General features: G+C 45.2%; 1 protein-coding gene across 7 annotated transcripts; it reads right to left on the bottom strand.

Annotated features, from left to right (window-relative positions):
• Positions 1-596: 596 nt before the first annotated feature.
• COPZ2 (COPI coat complex subunit zeta 2) lies at positions 597-16,513 on the bottom strand. Of its 7 annotated transcripts, none has more exons than XR_014504192.1 (11): positions 16,282-16,512; positions 13,692-13,760; positions 11,710-11,791; positions 10,265-10,356; positions 9,717-9,772; positions 8,435-8,512; positions 7,584-7,635; positions 7,329-7,456; positions 4,174-4,212; positions 2,914-3,024; positions 597-661 (listed from the first exon to the last, which is right to left on the bottom strand). XR_014504192.1 is itself a non-coding variant. In XM_083408801.1 (10 exons), exons 1-9 carry the CDS (start codon positions 16,405-16,407, stop codon positions 4,205-4,207), a joined length of 615 nt encoding a protein of 204 aa, XP_083264927.1. In that variant the 5' UTR covers positions 16,408-16,512; the 3' UTR covers positions 597-661; positions 4,174-4,204. The 7 variants fall into 7 exon arrangements, 2 of the variants coding, with proteins under 2 accessions (XP_083264927.1, XP_083264926.1); XR_014504193.1 differs by having other exon boundaries at positions 7,405-7,456; XR_014504190.1 differs by lacking the exon at positions 7,329-7,456 and having other exon boundaries at positions 16,282-16,513.
• Positions 16,514-17,609: the final 1,096 nt, after the last annotated feature.

Genomic DNA, 17,609 nt, shown 5'->3' with positions numbered 1-17,609 from the left:
TTGTCCATTTTGTTCAGAACAATAAGCAAGTCTTTACTGCAAGTAAAGGTTTTACTGTCACGTTAACAAATGGGAGACACTGAGAAAGGATATGATTATCTCGGGACTGCAATGTCATTATATCCCAGAAGAGGTCAGGCAAGGGAAGCTTAGAGTGGGCTATTTGCAGCAATTGTGAAGGAACCAGAGCAAAAAAAATAAATTAAAACTGCACCTCTGAAATATTACTTAGATGGATCAGCCTGATTTGAGTTTTCAGGCTTACCATGTCATTACATTTATTCCAGTAATGCAGGTGTTAGGCAGAACTGCCGATTAGCAGGAATTATGGGAGTTGTAGTCCAAAAATAGGAAGGGCTGTAATAGATGATTCTATTACTTTGTTTAGAACACTTTTAAAATACACACACACTTTCCCCAGCCCTCCAAAGTTACACAGATGAGTCCCTGGGAAATTAGCATTCTCTCCACTTGTCAGCCAACCAACTTGTACCCACTGAAAGGTTCCATCCTCATCCTTTGGGGCAAATGGGAAAGGCTCACAAGAACAGAGCAATGTGAGAAAATGTAAAAACAAAACTCTCCAACGCCGTGTCTTTTGCTGTGGGTGACTTTATTTTAATAAGGACCACTTAATTTGTTCTTTGGCAGACTGCAGAACCTATGAACAAGTTGGGGGGAAGAGAGAGAGAGAGAAAATAAGAACAATTAATTGCTTCTATCTCCAGTGTTTTGCCAACAGGCTAGGCCAAAGGCATGGGGAATCTGTAGGCCCTGCATTGGGGCAATTTGATTAGCCATTCTGAAGTTAAAACTAAAGGGATCTGTTGTTTGCATTTCTTTGCATCTTTACAAGCTTATCTTGGGAGATGGTTAACAAAGAGCAAGTCCAGAAATAAATTCGCAGGAGCCAAAAGATCACCGGACCAAATGTGACCCTATGAGGCAGGACCACCCAGCACTCCCACCCTCAACACTCCCTCCACCCCAATCATCCAAAACACAGCATCTCTCAAACAGAAAGCAATGCATTGTGGAACATGTGCTCTAATAATCCCGGTCAACCAGATGCACGATGTAGATGCAAGTCAACCAGCAGATGCTGTGGTTCAAACCACCCTGTAAATCAGGAAAACATGTGGTGTTGTAGGACTGCATTGTGTTGGCCACACTGGCAGGGGCTGATGGGAGTTGGAGTCCAATTCCCCATTCCTATTGGGAGTCATTTCTTTTGACGTGGAAGATCTTCCTCCTGTCCTGAATACGCAGCTGCCAATTGCAGTTATGCAAAGCTATGGAAAAGGCACTCTGCACGTACTCAAGAGGCATGCTGATGTTTGTTAGTCTGGTGTCACATCTGCCACTGCCATTTAAAAAAAGAAAAAGCTCTGGGAGCTAAATCCAGATGAACATTCTAAAGGAATCAAATCTTGGGAAGTGTCTCAACCTAACTAGCTGAACACCAGGGGGCAGGTGTGTCTTTTAGATGAAGAAGGGGTGATCAATGAATGCAAAATCAGGCTCTAGGACAGACACAAAAGTTTGTGGTGGCCCGGGCAACTGGATGCTAAGGACTTCCCAACTCTATCTGAGTTCTCCCTCTGTTTAAAAAAGATGAACTATATCATGTCCACAGTAATCTGATCACAATGTTTAAGCAAACATTGGTGCATATAGAGATATGCCAAGCATTTATGTGTGATGCCCTTTAGTTTCCCCATTGTGGACAAAGGGGATATTGGGCCCCAGCATGTCCTCTGTCCCTCACTGTAATGTGTCCCTTAGTGCCAGCCCCTCTCCCCTGAACCCCTCCTCGACTTTCTCCCCAGCTATGATGCTAGACCTATGTAAAGTGCGCTTGCAGTTGCTAGGCAACATGTGGCCCCATGGCGCTATTTATGCGAAATGGTGCAGTTGGCTACAAGTGTGCCCTATAGGCTAATACAGATTTAAACTGTCTTAATATTCATTCCCTCATTCTAAGGAATCTTGGGGGATGTAGTCCTGTGCGGAAAGCTGCAAATCTCTAATGAAGAATTCTTAGCATTCAAATCAAACTACAACCCATGATTGTCAAACTAGATAAAGCCCATATAGATATGTAGGGTACATGTATGTCGTAAATTGTCGAGCTACAAATTGCATTCTCCCATTTCGACAATTATTCAGGAGGCACTGTAAAACACAGCCAAAATGATCTCTCATTCGGAGTGAAGGCAGAAAGCACTGCCCTTCATTCTTGCTTAGTATCATCACTTAGCATAATCGGATGGTCTATGCAGTATTGTCAGGGAGCCTATTCAGAGTGAAAGCAGAACTCTCTGCCTTCATTCTGATTTGACTTTGTGAAGCTGTCATGCAGCCATTCCTGCATGAAACCTGATGGCCTCACACTACCTATGCGATCCTTGGCTGGCTGGTGTCAAAAGCTACAGATAAGGAAAACAAGCAAGTTCAAACAGGCAATAAGCAGTGTGTGGAATAGTTAAGCAAGTGAAAATTCCCACCAAGACACTTTCACTGTGAAAAAATTAAAATGACAAAATTGAGTATACCCCTAATATGCCACAGAGAATTGGGAGATGTAAAAAAATGTTGAAGGAAACAGCCACATATCAGTTAGACTTGGCAAGAGCAGCCACGAGAAACTAACATTCAAACAGGGAGTAGGCTCAAACATTATACCACACTCTTCTATCTCCCCCTTCCCACCCCAGTTCTGAGGACCTGTCTCCTGGTCCCCGGAACTGCGAACGTCAACTCATTGGGATAGTCAAGCATTGATTACGCAGGTCGTTTTTTAGGCAATGGTTCTCGTTCTATGGATCGGAGCAACTGGGTTAAAATGGGAAATATTTTCACAGGCGAAAGCAGCAGCGCAGACTCGAGGGGTTTATGTTGCCAACTACTTACTCTAAGGCAGCAGACAAGAAGAGGCAGTTAGTACGGTGTTAGGAGACCTGCCAGGGACCCACCCCCTGTCCTCTTGATCTATGCCATCAGGATTAACTTGGAGAAGACGGCCTGTAAGGAGATAGCTAGTGAGATGGGGTGGGGGTGGGGATAAGAAACCTTAGGGGAGGTGGAGCAGGATTGCTGCCAATATTACCAACATTTTTCAGCCTCTTGTTTGGCTGAACAGGGTCTGGTTTCAGGAAGCAACTTTCCGGTTTGTGGGAAGAGAAAACAGCGCAGTCTCTCACTTTGAACTCTGTATCCTGTTCACACTCTCCCCCTCCCTCTCTCACATACACGCCTCTATGGCCACATGCTGATGTCATGCACGCACTCTGTGCAAACACATGCAGTAGAGTCCCGATGCCAATTTTAAGAAAGAAAAGCTGCTTCTGGGCAGACTGGGTACTGAAGCTCTCCCCGCAGAAATTTCCCCAGCAGAGTTTTAATTGCACGTTTGCAAAGGCAAGTATATGCTTTGCTGGGGGAGAGGGCATGCATGCCTGTGGGGAAATATTGCGTACCACACAGACAATACCCATAACTGCCTCTGGCACACATCTTACATGCTACTAACAAACTCATTATCTGAGTGCGAATCCTTATATACCGTATTTTTCGCTCTATAAGACGCACCAGACCACAAGACGCATCTAGTTTTTGGAGGAGGAAAACAAGAAAAAAAATATTCTGAATCTCAGAAGCCAGAACAGCAAGAGGGATCACTGTGCAGTGAAAGAGCAATCCCTCTTGCTGTTCTGGTTTCTGTGATAGCTGCGCAGCCTGCACTCACTCCATAAGACGCACACACATTTCCCCTTGCTTTTTAGGAGGGAAAAAGTGAGTCTTATAGAGCAAAAAATATGGTAGTCAAAATACACTGTCCATGCACGAGAGGATAGGTATAGGCAGGCTTGGGGATACCCAAATATTTGCAGAAACACAGAAAAACCTGGGAGCTGGAACCAGGGAGAGGGGCCCCATAAAACATCTTAGAACAATTTCTAGACACTTAGCACACTTAAGTTTTTGTTGGGGGAAGAAGGGAAAACAAGGAGGAAGTTGGGATGGAGCAGGGAGTAGCTGGAATCCTGAAGTGCTGCATTCTGCACTGCAACATTGTGTTGCGGGTCCCACTTGTCTAACTAATCCGCACGACGACACCGCCAGCTGAGAGCAGGGTACCTGCACGCAAGAGAAACTCCAGAGTAGACTCACCTGAGTGACACTGTGTTCAGATAAAGAGCTGTCATCCACCTAAAAACAGGCAGGGGAAAGGTGAGGAAATTTAAGGGGATCTGAAGAGCAAAATGCGGAAGACACAGACAATGACATTTCCTTTAAATATACCACAAGCAAGAAATTGAGCAGCTAAAGACCATTATGACAAAATTTATGAATAAGTGTTGGGAGAGATACACCCAGGCCAACCCAGGCAGCTTTTTTCAGGGAGATCTCTTGAAGAACTAATTCAGAAGCTGAGATACAAAAAATCTCATCCAGTCTTGCACTGGCCAGGACAAAAGGTGGGTAGGTGATGGCTTGAGGGGGGGAAGTATGGTGTTTTTCACTTTATCTGCCCCCCCCTCTGACAGCAGAGCAACAAGGGCTGCAAAGTTTCTGCAGCTGTAACTGGGAGGCTTGTGAGGGCAGATCCCCTTCTTTGCAGGAAGAAAGAGGGATCTGTTCTGTTCTATCCTATGGCCCCTAGGATGACTTTCCAGGGACCATGGGGTTGTATCCTAACTAAATTTATGGACAAACTGGATGCAGCACCATTCAGAGAATTATCAACGGTGTGCATGACTTTTTAAAAAGCCCACTCCCCCACAATCTGGATTAGGCTCCTGGCACGGGGGTGGGTGGGTGGGTGTTAAGTTAGGCTTTAACCCTTTCCCCCCTTCTGCAGTCCCAATCGAGATCAAATGCCTCTTTGTAGTGAATGGGGAGGGAGCATGAATGGGAGCTTTTCTTCCATAACAACAGCAAGTGCAACCCCCCTCCAAAATTCCCACACCAGATTCCTGATCTAGATCAGGCCTCATGAGCCTGCCATTTGCTTTTTAAAAGCCATTCACACAGCTGGTAATTCTGTGAATGGTTTCTTCGTCTAGTTTGGTCCTTAGCGGTCACCAGATAATGGGACAGGTCCTTTGACAGGTCAGTAATGGATTAAAGAACAGGGAGAAGGAAGAAGTAATAAATGGGCAGTTTTCACATTGGAGGGAATCTTCACATTGCATTTGGAATAGTGGAATAGTTGGAATAGTGTTTTAACATTCATTCATGATCTGGAGGTGGAAGGAAGCCATGAGGTAGTGCAAAATTTGCAGACAACTTCAAATTATTCAAGATGGGAAAATTCCAAGCAGACAGACAGTAAAGAACCCCAAAAGGTATTTTCCAAATGGACAATACCGTATTGGCCTGAATATAAGCCACATTTTTTTCCAAGTTCAAATCGTGAAACATTAAAGTGTGGCTTATATTTGCAACCTTATGCCACTGGCAAAGCAGCGTGGCTCGCCCCCCCCCCCCCCCCGAGGAAGCAGCCCGAGAGCACGGGCACCCATCCTGTCCACGGCTCCCAATCCTCCCCCAAGCCGCCAAATTTTAAAGGTGTGGCTTATTTGCGGGTGTGGCTTATATTCGGGCCAATAGGGTAACGTGGCAAATAAAATTCAATGTGCAGCTAAAGCGGTGTACATTGGACCTCATTGCTTCCTGCCTGATTATTCTCCCTCCATCGATGCCTCAGCCAGCAGGCAAGTGGTGGCAATGGTGGCACTGAGAGAGGGTAGGAAGAGGTGGCTTTTAACTCGGTGCAAGACCCTATTCACTGTCCCAGCATCCCTAGGTAAAGATTCTGTCTGACACCATGGGAGATATGCAGCCACGCACTGTGGACAATGATGAACCAAATGGACCATTCCTCTGACTTGGCTCCTCCTGTGCCTAATTCCATTAGCTGTTCTTGGGTCTGTTACCAGCCACAGTCACTCAGCTTTTCACCACCAGGTTCCTGTGTGAAACAGGCCATAAACAGAATCACCGCCATAGCTGCTGGAGGTGGGTACAACACATGCAGAGATAGCTCTGCAAGAGCCCTTAAAGGTTGGAAGCCAGGCTACTGATATTACATATCCTCTCCCGATCCTATTTCCCATCACAGGAGCAAAACCAGACGAATAGCAGCGATATTTAACATCGAGAGCATTGTTACACTCAAAGAGTTGTCCATGCTGCAGGCTCATGTCCTCCTTAAAAAAAAAAAAAAAAACTTGGAAAGCAAACCCAAATATGGGGAGTGTTTGTGCATATTCTGATGAAGTGGGAACATAGTATAATACTGCTGTTGACACAGCATGCTTAGAAGCTCACACATACACCATATCATACCAGGCACACACATGCTGCATGTGTTTTGCGGCTGACTCATCCTATACAAATATAGGCTACCCCTCTGGCCACTTATTAAAAATCATTTATTTAGCTTTAATTATAGCATCCCTCCACCAGCATCCTCATGGGATGAAAGACAGAAGCAACCCCTTCGCAGCAGGACACTTATGTAAAATGCAATAAAATTGCACCATTTTCTCTTCCCTTAATTGCAGAAAGTTTGCCATGTCTGCAATGGAAGGCACCCACAATCCTGTGGTCCTGCTGCCTGCTGGAGACATTTCTCTTTCCACAAGCCTCTTTAGAGAATTGATTTGATTCTGCGTTGGTCGTTTCTTAATTTACTTTGAAACTTTATAAAGTTTTAATGATTTTACTGTATACTCTTTTTTTTTTGAATGAATTGGCAGTTCAGAAATCCTCTTGTAAAATAAATATAATAAAAAGTTGCATTCCTGGGAGGCAAGGAAGCAACCACTGGTAATACAAAGGTTTTGTTTGTGCCCTATAGCAGATTCAGTCTCTTTTGCATCCCCTTGGCTACCTTTGCTTCCTACTTCTTTACCCAGCCACCTCCTTTTTGCCAACAACATTCAATCTCATAGAACCATTGTGTGTGTTTATAACAACAGCCACTCGATATAAGCTGGCCAGAGATGTGCGAGTGCTGGCTTCACACAGGTTCTGGCCTAAATGGCACCATGAGATCAAAATGTCTGGGTACCAGTATCTGGGCTTTTTTTTGCTTTCTTGAAATTGTGCCCCCCTCCATTCTTACATGCACACAAGCTAGTTTTAGCCACAGCCCCCAAAAGGGTCTAGAGGTGTGGGAAAAGCCAGACAGGTAGAAAGGAGAGAGAGAATCTCCCTGGACAATTTGGAATGGGGGATAAAGGAAGCAGGATGATTTTAACCCAGCCAGCTGCCATGCTGCATTAGAGCGACGTGCTTAGAAGGAAGTCAAGTCTTACTCCTGCATCCTGTTTGCGAGAACAGTTCGCTATTTGTAGAGCCTCTCGGGCAAAATTTCATTGTATTCGGAGTTACCCGTGATGTAATCAAAGAGAACAAAGCCATAAGCTGCAGGCTCCGGGATCGTCTGAGGTGGAAAGAGGTTCAGGGAGATGAGCAAGGGAACAAAGTGCAGAGATGAGAGAATATTTACAGGAAGGAAGGAAGGAAGGAAGGAAGGAAGGAAGGAAGGAAGGAAGGGACGGACCACTTACCCTAAAATTCAGCTTCTGGATGACTTGCTGGGCATCACTTTCCAAAATCACACTAAAATGGAGAAGAAAAATGAAACATCTTGGGAAGGGAGATTTTGATCTGTGTCTCTGGCAAGAACTATGCAGTTGTTATGCAGCTGTTGCGAGGAATCCAGAAGCATTTGGGGAAGCGATTCTAAAGCACTTTACACTACTGATCCAAAGGCAACGTTTTGTTGCCACACACTGCATTTCTTTTAAGAAACAGTTTGTGCAATTGTGGCTGCGGCTTACTGGCTGTTGTCAGTGATGAACAGCACCATGGCATTCCTCGTGCCATTTGGCGACATTTATTTTATGCGCTGCTGTTTTCTAAAGCCCTGTTCTCATTTTATATCTGATCTCTCCCTAGGCTGCACCATGGCAGTGTAAGAACATTTATGAGAGCCTTTAAAAACAAAAGTAGTAACTCCCACAAAGTCCCTCCCTTCCTCCTGGTATTTTGTGAAACCTTTTTCATTTCATTTCCCTCAAGCGTTAGCAATGCATCAACTGCAATTCTGCCTTTTGAAAAGGAGAAATTACCTTTAATTGTGAGTCTCTTACTAGTTCAAAAAGTAGGAGAAAACACATCTAATGGGTTGTTTGTAAAACATGAATTAATTGAGCTCACATTTTGTTACTTGTGTTTACATTTTAACTGGATTCCTTAATGTGATTTAGGTACTCAGCAAGTGTTTGAATCTCGGTGAGTTGGATGAGCTATGGCAGATCCTTTTAACTCCAGATTTAAAACAGGGTGACATGAGCCAGCTTGCTGAGATCTGCCAAATTAATTCATTTCCCTTTTCTCCCCTTCCACATGATCTCACCCGCCATCAACGATCTCATCCACCACAAGGAACACCCCATCCATGTTTTCCACCAGGGTTCGCTTCTCCACGTTCTTTCTAGATACAAGACAAGGCAAGGCAACTATGAGCACCAGGAACATATCTACACTACTAGATTTAAACTAGTTTAGGAGTCATTTCTGTGCTAGTCAAGCCACATCTGGGGACCTGTGTCCAGTTTTGGTTGCCATATTTTAAAGGAGGACCTTGACAAACTGGAGCGTGCCAGAAGGAGAACAACCAGGATGGTGAGAGTTCTGCAAAGGGGCAGAGTTTCTCATTGTATTCAGACAATAAAAAGGAGTGCTGCCCAAGTGATAGCAAAATGGATGGTACGCAAGCCTCCTTAAGGTCAGTATTACATGGGCAGGGTGCCACTACTGAAAAGGCTCTCTCCTTCATTGTCACCAGCTTCACATTTGATGACAGGGGCACCTAGAAAACAGTCACAGATGCAGATTCTTGCTACCAGTTTCTTGGTATTTGAAGAGACAGTCCATTAAAATACCCTATAAATCAAGGGGAACATTTTGGGAAGGAACGTATCTTGCCAATAAAAGCTTTTCTGGAAAGCAGAAAGCACTTTGAGCTTGGAGATACTGTTAATCTGCTATTGCAATAGACACAATCCACTGAGAAATTCTCATACTTTTGCCATTCCCTGTAGCATGCAGCTTCACTTGCTTCTTTGAGCCATCTTATGTTCTTTGTTCTACAGCTACACTTCTCTGCAATATGCCCATCCTCTGTTTTGTACCAAACTATGATCTGGATTGGGGACACGGTTGGCGCTGTGGGTTAAACCACAGAGCCTAGGACTTGCTGATCAGAAGGTCAGCGGTTCGAATCCCCACAATGGGGTGAGCTCCCATTGCTCAGTCCCTGCTCCTGCCAACCTAGCAGTTTGAAAGCACGTCAAAGTGCAAGTAGATAAATAGGTACCGCTCCAGCGGGAAGGTAAACGGCATTTCCGTGCGCTGCTCTGGTTCACCAGAAACGGCTTGGTCATGCTGGCCACATGACCCGTAAGCTGTACACCGGCTCCCTCGGCCAATAAAACGAGATGAGCGCCGCAACCCCAGAGTCGGCCACGACTGGACCTAATGGTCAGGGGTCCCTTTACCTTTACCTATGATCTGGATTACGAGCACATGGGCACACATACTATCTTTGGGCAACAGGTCAGAGCGATTATTTATTTTGTCCCTTCCACTTTGTCAGAATCTCATTGATCTCCACTGGGATTAATGATGATACTCACCGCAGCATATGGTTGAGAGATTCAAAGAGACAGGTGAGAACGGACATCAACATCAGCTATTAAAAAGTGGGACCAAGAAAGGAAGACTCACGTCAACAAAAACAAAATCAAGTGATCTTTTAAACATGTACTGTATTTCTCCCTGACCATCTACTAGAAACACACGGAGCAGACAGAACATAGGTTGTTTTCACGTAGGGGCCCCAAAGCTTTGCTGTAGCTTTGTTTTTCTGAAATTAGCTGGGAACAGAAGCAAACGGTGATTCTACACAACATGTAACATAGCACTATTACTTGGCAATGTGATGACTTTGTGCAATCTTTACTCAGAGTCCTGTCCATTTGTAAAGTCATGTGTAAGCTTAATTAGAACCTTTCTCTTCGTGGTTTCTACCTATAACTGTTTTCTGTTCAACATTTGGGGGGACGGGACGGACAGAAATGAAAGGCAATGAAACCACAAAATAAGAAGTACAAGATATCACTTAAGGCTACATAAGTCACTATTTAGCTCATTTACCTGCTGGCTAAAAAAAAAAAGTATTTACCTCATTCTCATGGGGACTTCCCACTACATAAAAGAAAAGATCAATGCTGCTTTTATAGACAATGGTCAGGCCTTCCAAAAAAGCAATCTCACCTGAGGAAAACAAGAAAGAGAAATAATGTTTAGAGAGAGAAGCAGGAAAGCTCTTAGAATCATAGAATTGTATTGTTGGAAGGGACCACGAGGGCATCTAGTCCAACCCCCAATGTTAAAATGCAGGACTCTTTCGCTCAACGTGGGGCACAAACCCACGACGCTGAGATTAAGAGTCTAATGCTCTACCAAATGAGCTATCCCACCTTTGAGAACCTTACAACTCCATCAGGCCCTGCCTCATTTGCTTGTGGACTGGTGACCTTATTTCTGATTTATTTTTTATGATTTCTAACAATTTAATTCTACCCATGCTGCAGTTGTAAATGGATGGAATCTGAGTCAGCCAGGTCTTTTCTGATGGGCTCCATCTGACTGAGATGGAGCTTGTTTACCTTTTAAAGGGTGTGCCAAGCTGTCCCAGAGCTGAAGGGGTTTTCTCTTGACTGCACCCAGAACAGTGTGGCGTGGCAGAGTTAGGGACCAAAAGGAGGCCTGCCAATGTCTGACTGCAGATAAGGCAAACACCTTGTCCAACACACAGGTAGAGCATACAAGATTGTGCTTGGCATAACATCTTCTAAGTGGCAGGTTTTTATTTTATTTTTTAAAGACTGCTTATTCCTCTGCAGATAATGGCTAACATTTCTACAGGAGTACCTATTTGAAATGCAAACCAGCGGAGTGGATTTGTCTTGGGGTAAATATGTCTCCATACCAGCAGCTAAATTTGCTTCAGGAGTACAGGCCAAATTCACCCCATACTCCTCCTCTTCCGTGGCGCAGAAAAACCTTCTGCAATGTGTCCTCCTCTTGATCTCTCTCCATCACTTAGGCCAGTTGCTGGACCACTCCACATTGCCATCACCTGTCCCTTTATCACTCCAAGTGTCTCTTTTCACTCTTGGTTGACGGAAATATTTCTGGTCCCACCTGCACTATACATTTAAAGCAATATCATACCACTTTAAACAGTCATGGCTTTTCTCAACATATCCTGGGAGCTGTAATATTTTAAAGGGTACTGAGAGTCCCCTATTCCCCTCACAGAGCTATAGTTCCAGAGTTCCCTAAGAAGAAAGACTGATTGTTAAACCACTTTGGGAACTGTAGCTCCATGAAGAGAATAGGAATCTTCTAACAACTCTTAGCCCATTTAACAAACTACACTTCTCAGAATTCTTTTGGGGGCGGTGTCTGTTTAAAGTGACATGATACTGCGTTAAATGTACAGTGCAGATGTGGTCTCTGTTTCTCAAGGGAAGGAGAAGAGCCAAGGAGATCTATGGTTGAGTGCCTGGTGGTACTAGAGGCTGCTGGTTGTTTGTTTATCTTTAATGGCCGCATACTCACTGTCAGTCTTGTGGGTCTTGTTGAAGACATTCCTTTCAAAACTCTTCTGTTCCTTCATAGATGGAAAGGTGTCATCATAATACTGTGGACAGCCAGAAAAAGAGGCTCAAAACAAGGATGAGGCAGCATAGGAGTAGGGAATGGCTAACAAATAAGAATCACCTCTATCCAGACTTTAGAGCAGGGATTGGGAACCTGTGGTCTTCCAGCTGTTACTGGACTACAAATTCCAACATCCATGGTCACTGGATGTGTTGGCTGGGATTGATGAGAGATGGAGTTCCCACAACATTCACGTTCATTGAAAATGAAAATCCCCTCGATGTGAAAATTGGTAAAAGCCTGTTAGAGAACAGTGCTCCTGAGCAATAGATAGAGCAGTAGCTATCAGGCATGATAGCTAAATGGAACTTCCATATTCAGAGACAATCTATATCCAAGACCAAATGCTAGGGATAAACAAGGGGACACAATTAACTTCTTGGCCCACCTGTGAGCACTCAGAAACACTTGGTTGGCTGTTGGTGGAAACAAAATGTTGGACTACGTCAGAGGTGGGCTTGAATGCAGCCCTCAAATTTCTTGGATGCTCCCATCTCTGAAATCTTCTGTTTATTTCTGGGTTGGTTGGAGGGAGAGGGAGTGAAGGTGAGAGAGAGCGAGAGAGAGACTGGCCATGGATCTCTTGCCACTCTAGCCTTCATACTCTGCTTTCTCTCTCAACAGTTTTAACAGTCTTTCACGCTCTTGCTCCTGCACTCTATGGTTTCTCTCTCAAGAATGAGTAACGTATACATTAGGCATGGGGAACATGTGGCCCTCAGTGTGGCTAATAGTCAGGGATGATAGGAGCTGTGTTCAGCGACATCTGGAAGTCCACAGGCCCTTCATCCCTCACATCAGTGATGAACAGAGAGTGAAAAACGATTACCGGTCAGAATGCATAAAGGTGGAATCAGTGGCTGAAATTGATGGGGACACATTTACGAGAACAGGAAGTTATTCCCGTGATACGAAGACTCAACTGATGGAAGTCAATGAACACAAAGCGTGTTTGGTCCCAAGTAGCAAAAGTAGCTTTTCAAAGGGATTGGATGGCTACATGGGGCACCAGTACAGCTGGGGCAATTAGCCAAGGTAATAAGGATCTCTTGCTGACCTCATGCTAGGAAATAACAGCAGAAGGCAGATGTTGCCCCTCCTTATGCAATCTCCACCCCCCTGAACTTGGTTGGTTGCTGTTAAGCAGTGATCCAGCATAAGGTAAAGGTAAAGGTACCCCTGCCCGTACGGGCCAGTCCTGACAGACTCTAGGGTTGTGCGCCCATCTCACTCAAAGAGGCCAAGGGCCAGCGCTGTCCGAAGACACTTCCGGGTCACGTGGCCAGCGTGACATCACTGCTCTGGTGAGCCAGAGCCGCACACGGAAACGCCGTTTACCTTCCCGCTAGTAAGCGGTCCCTATTTATCTACTTGCACCCAGGGGTGCTTTCGAACTGCTAGGTTAGCAGGCGCTGGGACCGAACAGCGGGAGCGCACCCCGCCGCGGGGATTCGAACCGCCGACCTTTCGATCGGCAAGCCCTAGGCACTGAGGCTTTAACCCACAGCGCCACAATCTCCACCCCCCTTGGTTGGTTGGTGTTAAGCAGTGATCCAGCATAGCAATTCTTAATTTCTGGGATGGAGTCAACAAGCCCACCCCAATGAATGGTCTGAGGACACATGCTGCGGGTGCACTGTTCAAATTAAGCAGGTCTCAATTCTCTGGGTGTGAGATTGACTGCAAGTCTCAGATAAGCTGGTCTGGCCTTCTCAAAGGACAAGTAGTAGGATTCCTTGTTTCATGTGTTTGACCTCCACTACTGAATGCACCCCAGCAGAGATCTTCTATTCCCAACCTGAAAAATGGTGTTCATAATTCTACCTGATGGCTTACCAGAGTGGAACTGAGCCTTTAAAAAAATTGGTGGAGGTACCTGCCTTGGCCAAAAGTCGCTGCCCAAAGCTGTCCAAGATGAAAATTGCCTTGACAGTGTAAAGGGACGGTTCCTAGGATCAAAATGAATTAATTTTACTTAGATGAATGGATAAGAATGTACTTTTAAAAAGCCAGAAAATATTAAGTGAGATCTATGAACTGTCCCATTTAGCTTGTACTACCACAAATACAAGTACCATATACCATGTAGCTAACATATCTAAATATCTAAATCAATGGGCATTTTTGGTTGAAGAGCAGGGTAGTTGTTTTACAAAAATAAAAAATAAATATTTGTATGGCACCATTAATATATATGGAACTTAGCACAAAAATATATACAAAAAAGGACCCTGCCCCCTATAAGCTTACAGTTCAAATTTGTTTTGATTTCCCCAACTGCACTCAATCTTTTCACTCTCTGGACTGGCACTGCACCTCTTTCATTCATATTTCTAGCTAACTATTTTCCGTGCATCTCCGACCTCACTGGTGTTTCTGCAAAGTAGGTCTACACCCACACAAAAACAACAAAGCCCACCACCACCAGCCATATATTATGGCCTACCAAACGCTTCACAACTCTTTCTGCACTCCCCAAACAGGAAATGGTACTTCCTGTCTCTCTGGGTTTCCTCTACAGAACTTGTTCAATATAAGTTTTTTCCATAGCTTGTTTACCAAGGACCACTTGCTACTACTATTTCATGGTAGTGAGTTCTTGGGTCCCTCACATTCTACATGGCAGACTCCCCTGAGGTGCCTCCTTCCATGCCTTTGGGTCCCACTCTGCCTAAAACCCATCCTGTATGAGTCTCCCCATCTTCGTTTAGTAAGGATTCTCTTATCTGTCCCTGGATGTGGAATACTGAACCAGCTTCCCTCTCCCTGGGGTCTGTCCCTTCCCCTTTCACAATACTGTTTCTTTGAGACCCCACCAATTCTGAGTGCCATCTCTTTTAACTTTGTATGGCTGATGACACTGTGTCAGTTCTTCCTGGGGACAGAACTGATCTCGAAGGACTGTGTCCCACAACAAATGAAATGGAAGTCCATCGGTATCTGAAGAAGTGTGCATGAACATGTAAGCTTATACCAGAACAAACTTAGCTGGTCTATAAGGTGCTACTGGACAATTTTTTATTTTTATTATTTTTAATTCCACAATAAATAGTATCTCTCTAGCTTTGTTGACCCCAGAAACCTAGAATTCTCCCCCATTTCCCCAGGGTTTCCTGATTCGCAATGTCTTTTCTGAGGTGCTCCTTGATGTGCTGCCCACTTAAGACTTTACGGTCTAAGACCGGGATGAGGAACCAGAGGCACTCCTAATGTTGTTGGACTCTTGCTAGCCGCAGGCAGAACAGCCCACAGTCATAGATGCTGGGAGTTGTAGTCCAACAACATCTGCAGAGCCTCAGCTTCCTCATCATTGATCTAAGACCGCCTGAAACACATACCTGGCCCAAACAAAAAATAAATGTAAGCCATTTTGGCCTATAAGAAAAATTTCATATTTCATATTATGGCAATACATTTATTAGCCTCCCCCTTAGGTCAATTATTCTCTTCTTTGTTTTGTTTACAATTCTAGCCTGATTAAGACTTCTGGAGAACTTGAAAGCTTAAACAATGCTTTGTTATATTTTGTTTAGTCTAATAAAGGCATTGCCCTAATATGGATTTTGGAATCTTTCCTTAAGTAACTGTCACACCCTGTCTGTGGTGTAATCATTTACTCTGGATATTGCTTTTGGGTTTAAGGGTCCCCCCCCCCCCCGGAGAACACTCACTTTGGACATTACTTCAACACTGGTAGGGGTAAACTGGTGTCCAGACTAGACTATTTTTGACTGCAAGTGGAAGCTGGTATAATGGAATGTGGAGACACCCACAAGAAAAATAGATTCACCTACCCACACAGAAAAGGAGCCTATCAAGAAGAAGGCTAGGCTGTGTTCCAACCCTTCTCCCTTAGCTTTAGTTTTCTATGCGCAGGGGAGTTTTGTTTCGCATAGGTAAACCCTTCAGTCATGTGACCACCACCCCCTTGAAGTCCAACGTGGTGCAGCTGAGACACATGTTTACCACTTCAGCAAGAGCTAGGCCCCTGCCGAGGACGCTTTGTCCTGTGCCCGTCCTTCTCAGGACGACGTTTGTTCTTAACGCGCCTTGCAAACACGCGCGTCGCCTTCTCCTCGGGCGTGCACACGGCCCTTGGGAACCGAGGTGCGTAAAGTTCAGAAAATGAACTGTACATCGCAGTTTGGAGAGCCGTTTCTGGTCGCGCAGGCATTTGCTTCGGTGGCGGATTTCCCCCCGCCCCTCCCGCGGGCCCGCCCTAGACATTTCTGCAGCCTCAGGCGCCGACATCTAGCGGCGTCTCCCCCTCCGCCCCACTCAAATGAAGGTGCATCGCGCCTTTGGGCACCTGAGGCAGGCAGTTCCACAGATGCTGGAGAGCAAACGCGTCAAAATGAATTGAATAGCTGCCCTTTCGCGCTGGCCAAAATCCTCTGCTTGAGGCGGCTGCCTAGCCCAAGGGCCGGCTTTCGCCCCCTTTCCCTCGCCGCTGCTTCCCCGCCCTCGTACCAGCATCAGCCCCGCGGGGATTTCCATGGGTCCGAGCGGCACTCCGGCGGCGCGCTCCCCGCCTCGTCCCCTTGCGGCGCCCCCGAAGTGGTCGTGCTGACGTGGCCGGGCCTCTGCGTTTTGCATCTCGGATGTCTCCACGGCAGAGATGAGCTTCGGCCGAGCTGGGCTGCTCCGCCCCGCTCAGGCACTGGGTGGGCTGCCGCATCCTCCCTCCCCAGACCGCTCCCAGTAAATATAATACATATAAAGATCTCTCCTCAAATGTGTGCGCCGCGCAGGAGGGGGACGACGACGACGGCAACAAAGTTGTGACAATTTGTAACGAGGGCTTTCTCTGCGAAAGAATTCTTGCCTGAGAATAGGAAAACCAGCTTTCATTCGAAAGAAAAGAGAGATGTACCAATTTTGGAAAACGTAAAAATGCTTCTCCCTCATTTTTAACCCGCGCAGAGTCTTACAATACTTTAAAATTATGTATTGCGCTGCTCTCTCCTGATTTGATGTGCAAACTTAATGCATGATCCTCCTGGAAGTTTTTGAGTAAAAGGCTTTGAGAAGAGCAACTGCGCAGGGCTGTTGGCTCTCGATAAGTACCGGTCTGGCAGGTTTATTATCATCAGACCACTCTCCTCCCCCTTTTTGGTAGAGTGGATATTTATTATCAGGGCTAAATCTGAGCCCACTTAGGACTCAAGTTGTAAATCCTGGAAATAGATTTGAATGCAAAGGAGGCGGCTTTGGACATAGTCACCCTTTGTATTTGCATAATGTTTCCCAAGAGCTTTGCATGGGATATTTTAGTAATCTGTACAACAGCCTTGTAAGGTAGGTCAGTCTGTTACCCGGCATTGGAGGAGGCTGAGATAAAATGACTTGTTTGAAATCACGCTCTGAGTTCAAGGCAGAGATAACTTCTCTTATAAGCATCACTTATGTCCAGCACAATCATTTTCAGGTTAGCTTGGAAGTTTCAATGTGCCAAGGCTTTTAAAATCTGAAATGTGTACAGATTTGGATGCCATATGGCGGTTGTTTTCTTGTGAAACTTGGAGGCGTGGTATTCCAAACCTTTGACTACACAATCACGATCCATAACTGATTGTGGCTTTCTGGCAAAATTCCCACTGCTTATTTACAGGCATATATCTTCCCTTCTACCCTTTTATGATGCTCCCACCGCAAATGCTGGAGCACATGTTGCAAACACAAAGAGAACAAGTGTTGATCTGCATTTACCAATTGTGTGGACGCAGCTTTATTGCATCCAGTTCTGATACCTTTGCACACACAACACCAGATTGTAATTCTAGTTCCAGCATTTGGGT

This window comes from Podarcis tiliguerta (assembly GCF_965153285.1).
Source record: "Podarcis tiliguerta genome assembly, chromosome: 13".
Classification (NCBI taxonomy): domain Eukaryota; kingdom Metazoa; phylum Chordata; class Lepidosauria; order Squamata; family Lacertidae; genus Podarcis; species Podarcis tiliguerta.
This window is presented reverse-complemented; position numbering and strand designations above follow the sequence as displayed.

Coding starts and splice junctions, on each gene's coding strand:
- COPZ2 (XM_083408800.1), bottom strand. CDS start 16,407: ATGCAAAACGCAGAGGCCCGGCCACGTCAGCACGACCACTTCGGGGGC. Junction 8,513..9,716: donor TCTCTCAACCATATGCTGCG/GTGAGTATCATC, acceptor TCTTGTATCTAG/AAAGAACGTGGAGAAGCGAA. Junction 7,636..8,434: donor GATGAGATCGTTGATGGCGG/GTGAGATCATGT, acceptor TCTCCATTTTAG/TGTGATTTTGGAAAGTGATG.